The 19,598-nt window shown below is 34.2% G+C and overlaps 2 protein-coding genes across 4 annotated transcripts; one reads left to right on the top strand and one right to left on the bottom strand.

Annotated features, from left to right (window-relative positions):
- Positions 1 to 1,272: 1,272 nt before the first annotated feature.
- LOC107590283 (tartrate-resistant acid phosphatase type 5-like) lies at positions 1,273 to 7,265 on the top strand. Its single transcript, XM_016278993.1, has 7 exons — positions 1,273 to 1,423; positions 1,519 to 1,619; positions 1,817 to 2,007; positions 4,213 to 4,340; positions 4,423 to 4,614; positions 5,895 to 6,042; positions 6,935 to 7,265. The coding sequence occupies exons 2-7, from the start codon at positions 1,547 to 1,549 to the stop codon at positions 7,178 to 7,180; spliced, it is 978 nt and encodes a 325-aa protein (XP_016134479.1). The 5' UTR covers positions 1,273 to 1,423; positions 1,519 to 1,546; the 3' UTR covers positions 7,181 to 7,265.
- Positions 7,266 to 10,210: 2,945 nt separating this feature from the next.
- LOC107590284 (tissue factor-like) lies at positions 10,211 to 19,358 on the bottom strand. Of its 3 annotated transcripts, XR_001609764.1 has the most exons (7): positions 19,088 to 19,358; positions 18,837 to 18,945; positions 17,771 to 17,964; positions 17,480 to 17,664; positions 12,561 to 12,729; positions 10,323 to 11,309; positions 10,211 to 10,254 (listed from the first exon to the last, which is right to left on the bottom strand). XR_001609764.1 is itself a non-coding variant. In XM_016278994.1 (6 exons), the coding sequence occupies exons 1-6, from the start codon at positions 19,164 to 19,166 to the stop codon at positions 11,164 to 11,166; spliced, it is 882 nt and encodes a 293-aa protein (XP_016134480.1). In that variant the 5' UTR covers positions 19,167 to 19,358; the 3' UTR covers positions 10,311 to 11,163. The 3 variants fall into 3 exon arrangements, 1 of the variants encoding a protein (XP_016134480.1); XM_016278994.1 differs by lacking the exon at positions 10,211 to 10,254 and having other exon boundaries at positions 10,311 to 11,309; XR_001609765.1 differs by lacking the exons at positions 17,480 to 17,664; positions 17,771 to 17,964; positions 18,837 to 18,945; positions 19,088 to 19,358 and adding exons at positions 14,675 to 14,859; positions 14,966 to 15,340.
- Positions 19,359 to 19,598: the final 240 nt, after the last annotated feature.

Here is a 19,598-nt window from a genome sequence, read left to right as displayed (position 1 = left end):
TGGCCAAAGGTGGTAAAACACAAACTCAAGATGCACTTTTGGTCAAACGTGATTGAGAAAATCCATTTGATATTTTGGATTTACCTGGTTCACTGTACTGAGTTTCAAATTACAATCCATCTCATTTTTTTGGTTTAAAAGTCTTTGTCTTTAACAAATACTAAGTACTATGATGTTACCATGCAAACAGCACTGCACATGAAGACTACCAGTCAAAAGTTTGGGAAAATTTATATTTTTTTGATATGTTTTTGAAATAAATCTCTTATGCTCACCAAGGCTGCATTTATTTGATGAAAAATACAGTAAAAACGGTAACATTGTGAAATCTTAGTACAATGATTGTTTTCTATTTGAATATGTTTTAATGTGATGGCAAAGCTGAATTTTCAGCAGTCATTAATCCAGTCTTCAGAGTCACATGATCCTTCAGAAATCATTATTTTGACCGGTAGTGTATATAGTAATCATTTAGTACCATGATATATATCAGAGTAGCATGGTATTACCATCTGATACCATAACTGCACACTGGTACCGCATAAAAGACTGCATTTGATTTGTAGTGTAGACTGTGCATGACTTGCTATCCAGTGTAAGTTAATGATTTATGAGATCTGCTGGAGAGCTTCCACTGTAAACTCTAACTAGAGCCGTATAAACCACATATCTGCTTGATAAGGGTTGGCATATTACCAATAGATCACTATACAGAATTTTAAATATGTTAATACAGATCAACTGTGGCTGTCATAGTAAACCACAGAAAAACATTTTGAAAAATATGTGTAAAATATTGAATATTATTTATTTTTTATTTGAAATTCTAATTAAAATAAAATATAACTTCATATGATTAATATGACTTTATTATTATTATTAATTACTCTTGTTTTGTTTGTACCTGATAAGATTATTATTCAAAATAATTATAAATTATAATACAATTAAACTTACAAATTTTAAACTATTGTTATTATTATTATATGCTATAATTATAAGCTCATTAGATAGATCATACGAATATTATATTACAATTATTATAAATTATAATTAAACATAAAATACTATACAATTATTATTTTTTACAATTTTAAATCATGTTTTACATCATTTAATAATTATATCATTATATAATTGTTGTTAATTATATTTTACGAACACTTTTGGTAGCTGATCATGTTATTAAAAAAATTATGTTGCAATTAAAATGGATTATAAAATTATTCTAATTAACATAAAAAATGAATATTGTAGAATAGTGGTGGTGGTGTATTTCTAATCTCTTTTTTTCTGATAGCCGATAATAACTTTCATTTGTTTACTTTGTAAACTGGTGATCGTTGGCCATCATGTGCTTCATTCTTTCACTCTGGGCTCAGTACAGGAAGCTTGTCATAAACCACATGTAGTTTCCCTTTAGGTGCAGAGAATTGAGTGTTAAGCTGTTTGTGGCTTGTCAGTGTCTTTGTGACTCTTAAACCTGTAACTTCACTTTTACACTGTGACCGTTTGCAGGATCAGATCAGCCATCTGAAGGCATGATATGGCGTGGCTGGCCTTCCTTCTTATCTCCTGCCTTCAGATGGTCTACACAACATGTCAGGCGAATGAACAAGGTAGAGTATTTCTGATGTATTTTCTTAATGATCTGTATGACTGCAAACGTTAATATATCAGGAAACAGCCACATGATTACTAGTGCAGACAAACTGGATCAGTAAGAATTTTTCATGTGATCAAATGTGAAATTGGTTGACTTTGAGTCAGTTGAATGTGCATTGATATAAAATCTGCATGTTTTGTTTCTCTTCAGCTTCTCTGAAGTTTGTTGGGATTGGAGACTGGGGTGGACTTCCTATGTACCCCTACTACACGCCGCATGAGTTCGACACGGCCAATGAACTGGGCAGAATCGCTAAGAGCTCAGGTCTGGACTTTGTTCTCAGTCTTGGAGATCATTTCTACTTCAGAGGGGTCAGGGATGTAGATGACACGCGGTTTAAGGTGATCACCAGGTTAAGTCACTTGAGAACTGATTCATCTCCTCCTAAATTTCTTTCTTAAAGGGTTAGTTCACTCAAAAATGAAAATTAGCCTGTATTTTACTCACACTCAAAGCATCCTAGGTGTATGTGACTTTCTTCTTTCGGACGAATCCAGTCGGAGTTATATTCAAAATTGTCCTGGCCCCTCCAAGCCTTTCTGTGGGGGTAAGCGGGTGTTGGTTGTCAACAGTTCAGAAGACGTGAAATAAAGTGCGTGCATCTGTAATAAAACGTCCCTCACGTGGCACCGGCGGGTGAATAAAGGCCTCCTGTAGCGAATCCATGCATTTTTGTAAGATAAATATCCATATTTCAAATGTAATAAACACTTTTTTTCTCACTTCCGCTGACTGTCGTACGCGGAAGCCGTTCCGGTGGATGATGTAAGATGTCGACGTTGCGTGATAAGCAATGAAATTGCAAAACAAAAGAAAACGCGTTCACGAATTAGAAGCACAAAATGAAGATTTGCAAAGAAAAATTTCGGAGGATTTCGATATAAGCCAAGAGGAGACTGGTTTTCCTTTGGTAAAGTAAGGAAACTTTGTTTCCTTTGCTCCTGCATTTCTCAGAGGCGTGCGCACAACGCATATGTGCTACGTCATCCACCTGAACGTCTTGACCAGGACAATTTTTTATATAACTCCGACTGGATTCGTCTGAAAGAAGAAAGTCACATACACCTAGGATTCTTTGAGGGTGAGTAAAACACAGGCTAATTTTAATTTTTGGGTGAACTAACCCTTTAAGTGCTTGTGAAATTTGCTCAAAACTTTTTGAGGGAAATGAAATTGCAAAACAAAAGAAAACGCGTTCACGAATTAGAAGCACAAAATGAAGATTTGCAAAGAAAAATTTCGGAGGATTTCGATATAAGCCAAGAGGAGACTGGTTTTCCTTTGGTAAAGTAAGGAAACTTTGTTTCCTTTGCTCCTGCATTTCTCAGAGGCGTGTGCACAACGCATATGTGCTACGTCATCCGCCTGAACGTCTTGACCAGGACAATTTTTTATATAACTCTGCCTGGATTCATCTGAAAGAAGAAAGCCATACACCTAGGATGATTTGAGGGTGAGTAAAACACAGCCTAATTTTAATTTTTGGGTGAACTAACCCTTTAAGTGCTTGTGAAATTTGCTCAAAACTTTTTGAGGGATCTGTTATGCAAAAAGTAGGGTGAGTACATGTCTCAGGTTAACATGTACAGCTAGCAGTACAGCTTCAAAGTTTGATGATGTAACCAGGATCAGACAGGTTAGAGAGCAGACAGTGATAGTGTGCACAGGGTACTTCAGCTCAGTGAACTGTCTTTACACTCTCTGATCATCTGATATAGTAAGTGTGACAGATGAATTGGTCCCTCTAGTGGCAGAAGAACAGAATGCAGTAAAGCTTTCGCTTTATTCACAAGTAAAACTGGATTACTCAACATCAGTCATCACTATTTTTAAAGGGGTCATATGATGTTGCTAAAAAGAACATTATTTTGTGTATTTGGTTACAGCTTCAAAGTTTGATGATGTAACCAGGATCAGACAGGTTAGAGAGCAGACAGTGATAGTGTGCACAGGGTACTTCAGCTCAGTGAACTGTCTTTACACTCTCTGATCATCTGATATAGTAAGTGTGACAGATGAATTGGTCCCTCTAGTGGCAGAAGAACAGATTGCAGTAAAGCTTTCGCTTTATTCACAAGTAAAACTGGATTACTCATCATCAGTCATCACTACTTTTAAAGGGGTCATATGATGTTGCTAAAAAGAACATTATTTTGTGTATTTGGTGTAATGAAATGTGTTTATGCCATTTAAGGTAAAAAAAAACAGTTATTTTCCACATACTGTACATTATTGTTTCTCCTCTATGCTCCACCTTTCTGAAACACGTCGATTTTTACAAAGCTCATCGGTCTGAAAAGCGAGGTGTGCTCTGATTGGCCAGCTATCCAGTGCAATACATAAGTCATATATTTAAGTTCTAATTATATAATGCACATTTATTCATATTTTACTAATATAAGATATTATTAATATATTAGTAATAGTATAATAGTCATAATTGAATCATGTTAATATATATGTGTAATATTTAATATTTATTTATTATTTATTATTATTTATATTAAAATTATGTTTTGGAGTTTTAATGAAGATCTATTCTTTAGTCTACCTATGAGAGTGTGTTCTCTCACCCCGCGCTGATGGCCGTGCCGTGGTACCTGGTAGCAGGAAATCACGATCACCGTGGCAACATATCAGCCCAGATCGCTTACTCAAATAGATCTGAAAGATGGTGAGTGAGTATGTGTATTAAAGAATGTAAACATGGGCATTCATTCATGACCACAGAGTGAGCTGCTGTTAATGTTTGGCAGGATCTACCCAGACCTCTATTATGAGCTGAACTTCAAAGTTCCTCACAGCAACACTTCCATCATGATTCTGATGATTGACACGGTGGTTTTGTGTGGGAACACCTATGACAGGCTTGAACCTGAAGGTCCAGAAGACTATGCTGCCGCTAAGCAACATCTGAAATGGATCGAGAAGAAACTACAAAACACCAAGTGAGTTATTAGTACAACAGTAGCTACCTAAGACCCAAATGCAAACAGTCTGCCCTGTATCTAATAGAAGAACAAACAACATTGAAATCCAGTGTGGATAATCGCAAGATGTGTTTTGCTTTTACTGGGCAAACATTAGTCCTGTAACAGGAATTTTAGGGCATGTTTTTAAAGGCCCTGACCTGCCACACTCCTTCCACCCCTCCACTGTCACATTCTTTCACTTATTCTCTCTCACTTCTCCACCACCTCAGATCCACAATCACATCCTCCTAAATCCCAGATGTGACCTGGAAAACACTCCTGGCATTCAATACTAAAAATACGACCAGCTCTTAAATGGACAGTTCACCCAAAAATGAAATCTGCCATTGTTTACTCACCCTTATGCAATTGTAAATGCTGCTTTGTTTTCTGAACAACACAAAGAAGAAATGTTTAAAATATATTGATACATGAATTTATAAGGTCTCTAAATTTTTTAACATGATCAAAACTGTATGACATGCCTTATGTCATCTGATTGATAGTTTATGCTTCTTTTTTTTTTTTAGCAAGTTTAGCCTTTTAGAATAATTGTAAAAGTGTCCACTTTCAGGTTGTGGTATGTTTCTTTTTGATGTGAAGTTTTATAAAGTAAATGTAAGAATAACTTATATTGCCATTAATATGTCAAGATGAACACTTACTGGGCTGAAGCAACTTACAGTAGGTTTACTTGATTATCCATACATCACTTTTTAGAAAAATCATGCTAAAATGTGGGTACCAAATATGATACATCAGGCTTTTCATGAATATTTGATCTAAAAAGCATTTAAATATCATCTTATTAAGACATTTTATTGAAATATATTGTGTGAGAACTGATATTTATGTGTATTTATGTAGGTAGTCATACTATTATAAAAATCTCACTAATTTACATTACAAGCTCTCAGAATTTCATTTTATTTTCTGGCCTTATAAATATCAGCATCTGCACTAAATTGCATATTTTTGCTCAGTTTGGGTCTCTTAATAAATTTCAAGTGTATTTTCTTGAGTATGAGCTCTATATTCTCCTATATTCTGTATGAGTCATAAAGCCTGATGTATCAAATATGATACGAAACATAAAACACTTTACAATAAGCTGTCAATAAATGATTGATTCAACATGCCAGACAATGTTAAAAAAAAGACTTCACACAGCAATTTAAATGGTAACTTATAAGATAATGGCAGAATTTGCATTTTGAGGGCTTTTATAATAAATGCATCTTTTGATTGTTCCTCAGGTCAGATTTTGTCGTTGTGGCCGGTCATTATCCAGTCTGGTCCATTGGACATCATGGTCCAACCAAGTGTTTGGTATCAAAACTCAGACCTCTTCTGAAGAAGTACAGCGTCTCCTTATATCTGTGTGGTCATGACCACAGTCTACAGGTCGGTATCTTGAACATCACATTATCATGTAACAGAAAATCAAGCAGTACTATAACATTTCAATACAACATTCTTTTAAAGGTTTACCCAAAATGCTAAATATTCTGAAAATGTACTCACCCTCAGGCCATCCAAGAGGTAAATGAGTTTGTTTGTTTGTTTATCAGAACAGATTTGGCGAATTTTAACATTATATCACTTGTTCGCCAATGGATCCTCTGCAGTGAATGGGTGCCGTCAGAATGAGAGTCCAAACAGCTGATAAAAACATCACAATAATCTGCACAACTCCAGTCCATCCATCATCTTGTAAAGCAAAAAGCTGTGTTTGTAATAAACAAATCCATCATTAAGACATATTTAACTTCAAACTGTTGCTTCCAACTAAAATACAAGTTCTATATCCATAACATGCTTTTCTCCAGTGAAAAAGTTGTCTTGTCTGAATCAGGAGAGAAATATGTACAGTTATAAACAGTTATAAACTGCTCCAAACAAATATGCAATTGGATTTTGATGTGAGAGGAAAACAGGGGATGGAATTTTTAGAGGAAGCGTTATTATGGATTATGAACTGGTATTTTGTCCAAAAGCAACGGTTTAAAGTTAAAACCCATTTGGAGTGTGATGTTTCTATCATCTGTTTGGACTCTCATTCTGACGGCACCCATTCATCCATTGATGAGCAAGTGGTGTAATGTTAAATTTCTCCAAACCTGTTGGGATGAAGAAACAAACTCATCTACATCATAGATGGCCTGATGGTGAGTTTAAAATTTTTGGTGATCTATTCCTTTAAGCAAATTTATTAAAGCATTAATAGTGACTATTATGGGTGCTAAAGCATCATCAGCATCATGCAATGGAACTATAAATATTTCTATTTCATCAGTTTATCAGAGAAGATGATGGAAGTTCATATGTTGTCAGCGGAACTGGAGTTAATGCGGAAATTTACACTGACCACAAAAACAGCTTCCCGTCGTCTTGGCAACTGTTCTCCAATGCAATCAATCAGACGACAGGAGCATTTGTGTACTTTGAAGTCAATACAAGTGAGATGTTGATAAATTACATCCAGGAAGACGGGAAGTGTGTGTACCAGACATCCGTCCCTAAACGTAAAGTCCAACTTTGACGTCATTATTACATTTTCCCTAGTTTATTTAATTTGCTGTCAATGAACACAACGATCAATTTGCCAAAAGTTCTTTCTAACTGCACCAACAAATTTTTATTGTATATTTGAATGCATATTTTAATTTAGTTTTAACTATATTTTAATTTTACATTTGCTATGTACAAAATAAAAAAAATTTATTGCTGAGATTGGAAAAAAATACAGTCTTTCATATATGTGCACGGGTCTTGGACTTTGTATAGACAAAAAATCTATCTATCTATCTATCTATCTATCTATCTATCTATCTATCTATCTATCTATCTATCTATCTATCTATCTATCTATCTATCTATATAATCGCAAGATGTGTTTTGCTTTTACTGGGCAAACATTAGTCCTGTAACAGGAATTTTAGGGCATGTTTTTAAAGGCCCTGACCTGCCACACTCCTTCCACCCCTCCACTGTCACATTCTTTCACTTATTCTCTCTCACTTCTCCACCACCTCAGATCCACAATCACATCCTCCTAAATCCCAGATGTGACCTGGAAAACACTCCTGGCATTCGATACTAAAAATACGACCAGCTCTTAAATGGACAGTTCACCCAAAAATGAAATCTGTCATTGTTTACTCACCCTTATGCAATTGTAAATGCTGCTTTGTTTTCTGAACAACACAAAGAAGAAATGTTTAAAATATATCGATACATGAATTTATAAGGTCTCTAAATTTTTTAACATGATCAAAACTGTATGACATGCCTTATGTCATCTGATTGATAGTTTATGCTTCTTTTTTTTTAGCAAGTTTAGCCTTTTAGAATAATTGTAAAAGTGTCCACTTTCAGGTTGTGATATGTTTCTTTTTGATGTGAAGTTTTATAAAGTAAATGTAAGAATAACTTATATTGCCATTAATATGTCAAGATGAACACTTACTGGGCTGAAGCAACTTACAGTAGGTTTACTTGATTATCCATACATCACTTTTTAGAAAAATCATGCTAAAATGTGGGTACCAAATATGATACATCAGGCTTTTCATGAATATTTGATCTAAAAAGCATTTAAATATCATCTTATTAAGACATTTTATTGAAATATATTGTGTGAGAACTGATATTTATGTGTATTTATGTAGGTAGTCATACTATTATAAAAATCTCACTAATTTACATTACAAGCTCTCAGAATTTCATTTTATTTTCTGGCCTTATAAATATCAGCATCTGCACTAAATTGCATATTTTTGCTCAGTTTGGGTCTCTTAATAAATTTCAAGTGTATTTTCTTGAGTATGAGCTCTATATTCTCCTATATTCTGTATGAGTCATAAAGCCTGATGTATCAAATATGATACGAAACATAAAACACTTTACAATAAGCTGTCAATAAATGATTGATTCAACATGCCAGACAATGTTAAAAAAAAGACTTCACACAGCAATTTAAATGGTAACTTATAAGATAATGGCAGAATTTGCATTTTGAGGGCTTTTATAATAAATGCATCTTTTGATTGTTCCTCAGGTCAGATTTTGTCGTTGTGGCCGGTCATTATCCAGTCTGGTCCATTGGACATCATGGTCCAACCAAGTGTTTGGTATCAAAACTCAGACCTCTTCTGAAGAAGTACAGCGTCTCCTTATATCTGTGTGGTCATGACCACAGTCTACAGGTCGGTATCTTGAACATCACATTATCATGTAACAGAAAATCAAGCAGTACTATAACATTTCAATACAACATTCTTTTAAAGGTTTACCCAAAATGCTAAATATTCTGAAAATGTACTCACCCTCAGGCCATCCAAGAGGTAAATGAGTTTGTTTGTTTGTTTATCAGAACAGATTTGGCGAATTTTAACATTATATCACTTGTTCGCCAATGGATCCTCTGCAGTGAATGGGTGCCGTCAGAATGAGAGTCCAAACAGCTGATAAAAACATCACAATAATCTGCACAACTCCAGTCCATCCATCATCTTGTAAAGCAAAAAGCTGTGTTTGTAATAAACAAATCCATCATTAAGACATATTTAACTTCAAACTGTTGCTTCCAACTAAAATACAAGTTCTATATCCATAACATGCTTTTCTCCAGTGAAAAAGTTGTCTTGTCTGAATCAGGAGAGAAATATGTACAGTTATAAACAGTTATAAACTGCTCCAAACAAATATGCAATTGGATTTTGATGTGAGAGGAAAACAGGGGATGGAATTTTTAGAGGAAGCGTTATTATGGATTATGAACTGGTATTTTGTCCAAAAGCAACGGTTTAAAGTTAAAACCCATTTGGAGTGTGATGTTTCTATCATCTGTTTGGACTCTCATTCTGACGGCACCCATTCATCCATTGATGAGCAAGTGGTGTAATGTTACATTTCTCCAAACCTGTTGGGATGAAGAAACAAACTCATCTACATCATAGATGGCCTGATGGTGAGTTTAAAATTTTTGGTGATCTATTCCTTTAAGCAAATTTATTAAAGCATTAATAGTGACTATTATGGGTGCTAAAGCATCATCAGCATCATGCAATGGAACTATAAATATTTCTATTTCATCAGTTTATCAGAGAAGATGATGGAAGTTCATATGTTGTCAGCGGAACTGGAGTTAATGCGGAAATTTACACTGACCACAAAAACAGCTTCCCGTCGTCTTGGCAACTGTTCTCCAATGCAATCAATCAGACGACAGGAGCATTTGTGTACTTTGAAGTCAATACAAGTGAGATGTTGATAAATTACATCCAGGAAGACGGGAAGTGTGTGTACCAGACATCCGTCCCTAAACGTAAAGTCCAACTTTGACGTCATTATTACATTTTCCCTAGTTTATTTAATTTGCTGTCAATGAACACAACGATCAATTTGCCAAAAGTTCTTTCTAACTGCACCAACAAATTTTTATTGTATATTTGAATGCATATTTTAATTTAGTTTTAACTATATTTTAATTTTACATTTGCTATGTACAAAATAAAAAAAATGTATTGCTGAGATTGGAAAAAAATACAGTCTTTCATATATGTGCACGGGTCTTGGACTTTGTATAGACAAAAAATCTATCTATCTATCTATCTATCTATCTATCTATCTATCTATCTATCTATCTATCTATCTATCTATCTATCTATCTATCTATCTACACATTTACATTTCTTTAAATTAAAAGCGAAACAATTTACACTTAAAAGGAGACACATTTTTTTAAGGAGAGTCACATTAAATGGAATTTTACTAATTACAATTGGGGGCGCCATTGAGCTATTGTATATTTACCTTATTGTTCAACATCTATATGAGTTTGAGTTTAAATATGAGTTTGATTTTCATTACTAAGTTTTCTCATAAGGCACAATCTCTCCTCTGAAGATAGAAAATATAATGACAAAGGTCTGCATTCTGATTAGTCCACATGTGCATTTTTGTATATTTAATTGTTTTATTAAAAAATAAAATCCACATCAGTACCATTCCTACTGGATTCACAGGTTTGTAGAACAGTGATATCAAAATGGCAACAATAAACCAGATTTGACATTATTTTATGATCGCTGGTTAGCCATGTACAGTTGCAATGCGTTAAAACTTAGCAGTGCATTTTGCTGTTAAAACACAAATATACTTTAAAAACAAATACAGCTTACCACATTAATAGCTAAAAAAAATAAATTAGTATTACTGATTTTGATTCTCCCAAGTGCGTACAAAAAACCCCATCATAAATCATACAGTATTTCCATTTGTTAGCAAGTAGATGAAATTAGGTATTGCTTCTAAAAATGTTAATACAGTACACTTCAGTGCCAGACTAAAGAACCCACCACCTGACAGTATAAAGGTCTTGTCTTGCTAAATTATATGTCTAATCTACATTTTGAGGTTTCACAGAAACACAATTTTCCCACTGTTTTATAGTGGAACAGGATGCCATCCTCCCTAAGGGAGAGTCTAATTTAGATCTACCAAACACAGCATCCACACTCTTCACGCAACATTCAATGGTAATCCTTCTTTTCCTGTGTTTTCCGCTCTCTTTCTTCGTCTGCAGCACATCACGATGACAATAATGATTGCTGTTATTGCCAAAATGATAATAACAATGGCTCCGACTATGACACCCACACCGTACTCTGCAAAAACATTACATCATCGTCATTAAGGTCACATAACACTTGATTCAATGAGTTTGATGGACACCGCAGTAATTTTGCAGTTCTGTTAGTCCCTATACACTGAGATGCTTAATTTACAATTCGCCCAACGGACACATTTCTTATCAATTATGAGTGCTATCGGATGCATTAAAGGGGTCATATGATGCGATTTCAAGTTTTCCTTTCTCTTTGGAGTGTTACAAGCTGTTCGTGAATAGATAAGATCCCTGAAGTTGCAAAGACCTAACTCTCAAACCCAAAGAGATATTCTTTATAAAAGTTAAGACTGGTCCACGCCTCCTAAAACGCCTCGTTTAAACACGCCCCCACATGTCTACATCACTGTGTGGGAAGATTTTCACAGGTGTGCAGCGCATTTTATGGAGGACTGTTTCCTGATCCTGGTAGAGTAGACTACAATGCCGGCTGTTCTGACTCACAGACTGTAAGTTTTCAAATTTAAAGGATTTGCCACTGATGATTCAAACATGAGTTTTGGGCAGTGTAGAGTAGGGCTTGTTGTTTGTCATTTCTCCGATCACAAATGCAGACATAGTTTTATGTTTACGCGGCGCGATGCAACGCAACACATAAAAAGACAGTATAAGTCATTATAATCCATAATTATGTCCCCACTGGATGCAACAAATGCCACATTTATAATGGGTTTTAATGTTTTTGTCTCGTCGCTCTGGGACACAGCCTGACAGTATGGAAAGGGGCGTACCATTTCGCTTGAGGTATTCGGCCAATCACAACGCACTGGATAGCTGGCCAATCAGAGCACACCTCGCTTTTCAGATTTTCAGACTTTGTAAAAATCTACGCGTTTCAGAAAGGTGGGCCATAGAGGAAAAACAATAATGTACAGTATGTGAAAAATAATGTGTTTTTAACCTTAAACCGCATAAACACATTTCATTACACCAAATACACAAATACACAAAATAATGTTCTTTTTAGCAACATCATATGACCCCTATAAATGTCTCTGTGAATCACACATTCATAGAGTCCATATAAATCTCTGTTATGACACTATATCAGCTATCCGACACTTCATAAAGGGATGCGTTACAGCTAGAGTCCAGATCAGGGGAGAGAGTTTATTTTGGGAAAATGATTCACTCCCTATCAGACAAAATTCCCAACATTTGCTTTTCCTGAGATTGTTGTGCTGAAAATCCCTGACAGGCCAAGATTTAATGTAAAAACGTAAAGCATTACCTTCAAAGATAGATGGGCTTTCTTCTGGAGAGCACTGGATGTTGCTGATCTCCCCGTGTTGTTTGTCTAGAGCACGGAAGGGTAGGAAAGCCTGAACATAAAAACAGTAACTCTCGCCTCGGTCCAAATCCGTCAGCTCAATGATGCTGCTTTTACTGATCTTCTCTTTCTGAAGAGGCAAACACATAAAATATGTATAATCTAAATACTGTATATAAGGGCTGCACGATTAAGACAAAAATCATAATTGTCGATTATTCCCTTGAAATTGCGATTATTAATTACGATTATCACAATTTATATTGAATGATGTTTATACCATTGTTTGATGCAACTGCATGCCGTATTTTTAAATGAAAATAAACAAGCTGAAAACACTCTAACCGAAAAACGTCTAGTGCTTTTCTATAGTATTAAGCCTCAAATGTCAACTTTACATCGGATTGGTTTCTTCTTTAAATTATAAAAAATTTAAAATATGAATGGTATTATAATGTTATACTAAAACTAAAATTAAAATAATGGAAAAACCCTTAAGATAACAACACACATCTTCAGCACACAGAATAACATAAGTGGACTTTGTACGATTAATTGCCGCTTTGAACGTTTATGTAATTGTGGCATCCAAAAATAGAAATTTGATTAATTGTGCAGCCCTACTGTATATATACTGCCAGGCAAAAGTTTGGAATAATTACGATTTTTTAAATGTTTTAATGTCTCTTATTCTCACCGAGGCTGCATTTATTTGATCAAAAATACAGTAGAAACAGTAATGTGAAATATTATTACAATTTAAAAGAGCTGTTTTCTATTTTAATATATTTTAAAATGTAATTTATTCCTGCGATGCAAAACTGAATTTTTAGCAGCCATTGCTCTTCGTTTGTCTTCAGCGTCACGTGCAAAGTTACTTTTAAAAGTAATGCATTACAATATTGCGTTACTCCATAAAAAAGTAACTAATTACGTTACTTAGTTACTTTTTATGGAAAGTAATGTGTTACGTTACTTTTGCTTTAAAAGGTTCTTCAAGCGATGCCATAGAAGAACCATTTTTGGTTCCACAAAGAACCATTCAGTCAAAGGTTCTTTAAAGAACCATCTCTTTCTTACCTTTTTATAATCTGAAGAACCTTCTTTCGCCACAAATAACCTTTTGTGAAACAGAAAGATTCTTCAGATGTTGAAGGTTCTTTATGGAACCATTTAGACAAAAAGGTTCTTCTATGGCATCGTGAAGCACCTTTATTTTTAAGAGTGTAGTTACTTGAAAAAAGTAATCTGATAACGTAACTCGCGTTACTTGTAATGCGTTACCCCCAACACTGGTCACGTGATCCTTCAGAAATCATTCTAACATCCCGATTTATCATTTATTATTATTATCAATGCTGAAAATAGTTGTGCTGCCTTTTTTGAGGAAACTGTGATTTTTTTCTCTCAGAATTCTATGATGAATAGAAATTCATTTAAATAGAAATATTTGGGTAACATTTTAAATGTCTTTACAGTCAGTTTTGATCAATTTATTGCATCCTTGCTGAATAAAAGTATCAATTTCTTTTAAAAATGGTTGTATAATACTTTGTGACATTTTTGTTATATTTTTTGTAACTGTCTCATTTATTGTGCCCTACATAATGTATCATGTTGAGTAAAATCAATATTTTTTTAAAATTTTCAGTTTTTAATTAGAACTATAATTAACCTCTAAGTAAAAAAAAAAAAAGATATATATATATATATATATATATATATAAAGCGTTGAGTCTCTACCTGAAAAAAAAACCCACAACAAATTGACTTTGTTTATTATTTAGTCAAAAAAGGAATTACTTTGGAACTATTTTCACTCACTCAGTTGCTAGTAAATTAAAATTAAAATTAAACGTGTAATTTTGAAATAGAAAGACTGAAATTGTATTTTCTCGTAAAACATACTTCAGTAATCTTTGTTTTATTTACTACTTTGAAAAGTTGTTTTTATACTGTAAAGCAAGATAGTACTTTAGACTCTAAGTGGTGAAAGAGCTCCGAAAAGTATGTTTACTGCTTATTAAATAAGATTAAAAAAAAGAAAGATAGAACACTTTACAGAAAACACTAACCTTTCCTGTGCTCTTGGCTTTCCTGTAGGTAACCTTATACTGCAGGTTGTCTCCGAAAACATCCCGAATATTCAGCCTCTTTTTATCCTCATTAAAGAGAGCCGTGGGGATGTCCGTTACGTGCAGCGTCGTCTTCCTTTTGTCGCTGCTTACTTCTATTTTAAACTCTGGTCTGCCAATGGCAGCTGAAAGAGAATCAAAGCAGAAGATCTTTATAACATTTCAAAAATCTTCACGTTATTAAATAAAGTAAAAGACAAAGGTGTGAAGTGGGTTGTCAAGGATACTGACTGTCATAGTAAGGGGAGAATTTCTCCGATCTGACATGAGGGAACTCAACCAGATCGGAGGAGACGCCCCGCATGGGTTCAGACAGGATGTCAGCGCTGTAATGGGCCTTCAGGTTTTTCAACCCTGCAGTCAGGTCGCATTCAGTTGCCATCGTCCTTATACAGTGTGGCGTTCGGTCTCTGTTCTGGCCGAGTCTACAACCATTTACACAGACATTGTAAAGAAAACATTTGGAAATAATAAATGATATTACACGAGAAGGAGTGACAGGTTGGTGCCTGCTGTAACAAGTCCTGGGTGTGGAACTATGCAAGAGCTGCCAAATCTGCCTCATGTGAGAGTTTAATAAATAACTTTTTATTTATAAAGGTTTTTTTTTTAAATGTTTAAATATTAATAATAGAGTTTCTAAACCAACAAACAGTAAAATCATAAGTTTAACCGACTTTAAAAAAGTGGTTCCAAAGTTATAACCTGCAGAGATCCAGTCAATGCACTTTTAATTAAATTACTGATAGAAATGGATAGAAAATTGAGTAGAAATGAATAGAAAAGTTTAAAACAATAGAAACAAAACACATAATCATATACACTTTTATTGCACTTATGCTTCACACTTTTGCCGGTTTATGGCCAGATTGTTCTGATTGCAGAGTGAGAAACCTTTTGATATAATCAATGAATTATGACTTGATTGGTCAGAATCAATATGGTCTAGTACTGTATCAGTAAGTGATATTAGATAACGGTCATACAACAAGGCAAACAGCACTTTTTATGGAGTCTTTCACTATAAAGTAAAACATATCCTATGCAACATATGAAGCTCGTCTGTACATACTGTACATTTTACCTTTATATTAAATCTGCAAGGGGAAACTGTGACAGATTTAATGTTATACTAAAACTAAAATTAAAATAATGGAAAAACCCTTAAGATAACAACACACATCTTCAGCACACAGAATAACATAAGTGGACTTTGAACGATTAATTGCCGCTTTGAACGTTTATGTAATTGTGGCATCCAAAAATAGAAATTTGATTAATTGTGCAGCCCTACTGTATATATACTGCCAGGCAAAAGTTTGGAATAATTACGATTTTTTAAATGTTTTAATGTCTCTTATTCTCACCGAGGCTGCATTTATTTGATCAAAAATACAGTAGAAACAGTAATGTGAAATATTATTACAATTTAAAAGAGCTGTTTTCTATTTTAATATATTTTAAAATGTAATTTATTCCTGCGATGCAAAACTGAATTTTTAGCAGCCATTGCTCTTCGTTTGTCTTCAGCGTCACGTGCAAAGTTACTTTTAAAAGTAATGCATTACAATATTGCGTTACTCCATAAAAAAGTAACTAATTACGTTACTTAGTTACTTTTTATGGAAAGTAATGTATTACGTTACTTTTGCTTTAAAAGGTTCTTCAAGCGATGCCATAGAAGAACCATTTTTGGTTCCACAAAGAACCATTCAGTCAAAGGTTCTTTAAAGAACCATCTCTTTCTTACCTTTTTATAATCTGAAGAACCTTCTTTCGCCACAAATAACCTTTTGTGAAACAGAAAGGTTCTTCAGATGTTGAAGGTTCTTTATGGAACCATTTAGACAAAAAGGTTCTTCTATGGCATCGTGAAGCACCTTTATTTTTAAGAGTGTAGTTACTTGAAAAAAGTAATCTGATAACGTAACTCGCGTTACTTGTAATGCGTTACCCCCAACACTGGTCACGTGATCCTTCAGAAATCATTCTAACATCCCGATTTATCATTTATTATTATTATCAATGCTGAAAATAGTTGTGCTGCCTTTTTTGAGGAAACTGTGATTTTTTTCTCTCAGAATTCTATGATGAATAGAAATTCATTTAAATAGAAATATTTGGGTAACATTTTAAATGTCTTTACAGTCAGTTTTGATCAATTTATTGCATCCTTGCTGAATAAAAGTATCAATTTCTTTTAAAAATGGTTGTATAATACTTTGTGACATTTTTGTTATATTTTTTGTAACTGTCTCATTTATTGTGCCCTACATAATGTATCATGTTGAGTAAAATCAATATTTTTTTAAAATTTTCAGTTTTTAATTAGAACTATAATTAACCTCTAAGTAAAAAAAAAAAAAGATATATATATATATATATATATATATATAAAGCGTTGAGTCTCTACCTGAAAAAAAAACCCACAACAAATTGACTTTGTTTATTATTTAGTCAAAAAAGGAATTACTTTGGAACTATTTTCACTCACTCAGTTGCTAGTAAATTAAAATTAAAATTAAACGTGTAATTTTGAAATAGAAAGACTGAAATTGTATTTTCTCGTAAAACATACTTCAGTAATCTTTGTTTTATTTACTACTTTGAAAAGTTGTTTTTATACTGTAAAGCAAGATAGTACTTTAGACTCTAAGTGGTGAAAGAGCTCCGAAAAGTATGTTTACTGCTTATTAAATAAGATTAAAAAAAAGAAAGATAGAACACTTTACAGAAAACACTAACCTTTCCTGTGCTCTTGGCTTTCCTGTAGGTAACCTTATACTGCAGGTTGTCTCCGAAAACATCCCGAATATTCAGCCTCTTTTTATCCTCATTAAAGAGAGCCGTGGGGATGTCCGTTACGTGCAGCGTCGTCTTCCTTTTGTCGCTGCTTACTTCTATTTTAAACTCTGGTCTGCCAATGGCAGCTGAAAGAGAATCAAAGCAGAAGATCTTTATAACATTTCAAAAATCTTCACGTTATTAAATAAAGTAAAAGACAAAGGTGTGAAGTGGGTTGTCAAGGATACTGACTGTCATAGTAAGGGGAGAATTTCTCCGATCTGACATGAGGGAACTCAACCAGATCGGAGGAGACGCCCCGCATGGGTTCAGACAGGATGTCAGCGCTGTAATGGGCCTTCAGGTTTTTCAACCCTGCAGTCAGGTCGCATTCAGTTGCCATCGTCCTTATACAGTGTGGCGTTCGGTCTCTGTTCTGGCCGAGTCTACAACCATTTACACAGACATTGTAAAGAAAACATTTGGAAATAATAAATGATATTACACGAGAAGGAGTGACAGGTTGGTGCCTGCTGTAACAAGTCCTGGGTGTGGAACTATGCAAGAGCTGCCAAATCTGCCTCATGTGAGAGTTTAATAAATAACTTTTTATTTATAAAGGTTTTTTTTTTAAATGTTTAAATATTAATAATAGAGTTTCTAAACCAACAAACAGTAAAATCATAAGTTTAACCGACTTTAAAAAAGTGGTTCCAAAGTTATAACCTGCAGAGATCCAGTCAATGCACTTTTAATTAAATTACTGATAGAAATGGATAGAAAATTGAGTAGAAATGAATAGAAAAGTTTAAAACAATAGAAACAAAACACATAATCATATACACTTTTATTGCACTTATGCTTCACACTTTTGCCGGTTTATGGCCAGATTGTTCTGATTGCAGAGTGAGAAACCTTTTGATATAATCAATGAATTATGACTTGATTGGTCAGAATCAATATGGTCTAGTACTGTATCAGTAAGTGATATTAGATAACGGTCATACAACAAGGCAAACAGCACTTTTTATGGAGTCTTTCACTATAAAGTAAAACATATCCTATGCAACATATGAAGCTCGTCTGTACATACTGTACATTTTACCTTTATATTAAATCTGCAAGGGGAAACTGTGACAGATTTCACTACTGGTTATTGAAACAATATCTTTTGACGTGTTGTAATAAATCAGATTTTTCAATTGAACCTGGATTGGAATATTTACTCACTCTAGCACATTTTCCATAACTCTGATACAGCATTCACGACAATGAAGGTAATAACAAACAACCTACTAACAAAAAAATGACGACTTACTCTGAAAATTCAACAGTGTAGGAATAATTCGTTGGTTCTGGACTCCATGTTAATATGGATTTAAAATTGATAGAGGACCAGGTTACGTTCTGTGCTTTTGGAAAGGTTTCTATAAAATAGAAGAGCAAATGAATCAATACGTTACTTTTGAATCACGAAACATTATTAGAACGAAAGAAATGGTTTCAAATAACTGGTTGACAAACGGAATAACACGCATTCAGTCATTATGGCACAGGTACGTGACTCACCTGAGGCGCGAGCCTTCATGAAAAATAAAACCAGGGCTAATTCAAGCAGGTGGAATTTCATTTGCCTTTTACTTTCCATACTGTCCGAAATACGAAGTGGCGAAATATTAATCCAAAGAAGACCAAGTAAAACTCCTTTTACCAGGCAGGATAAAAACTAAGGTATAACCTTGTCCCAAGAGGCTTATATATATTCCTCCTGATTGTGTGTGTGCGCGTGCGTGTGAGTGTGTGTGTGTGTGTGTGTGTGTGTGTGAGAGCGCAGGAAAACCAGACAGATTTCAGTTGTGATTTTAGCGACACTAATGAAGCTCCGCCCTCAAGGACAAGTGGGTCTGTCTACTTATGCATATTGCCATTTATGGATTTCCGCACTCATACAGTTGATTACACAAACGACTAAAAAACTTTAGTGTTTAAAGAATGCAAGTTTAAAAGGAAAGGAATATATTATGACATAATTATTAAATAATATGTATTTATTTATTTTAATTATAAATGTGTGTGTATA

The sequence above is a fragment of the Sinocyclocheilus grahami genome, unplaced genomic scaffold (assembly GCF_001515645.1).
Source record: "Sinocyclocheilus grahami isolate Dianchi unplaced genomic scaffold, SAMN03320097.WGS_v1.1 scaffold126.1, whole genome shotgun sequence".
NCBI lineage: Eukaryota > Metazoa > Chordata > Actinopteri > Cypriniformes > Cyprinidae > Sinocyclocheilus > Sinocyclocheilus grahami.
This window is presented reverse-complemented; position numbering and strand designations above follow the sequence as displayed.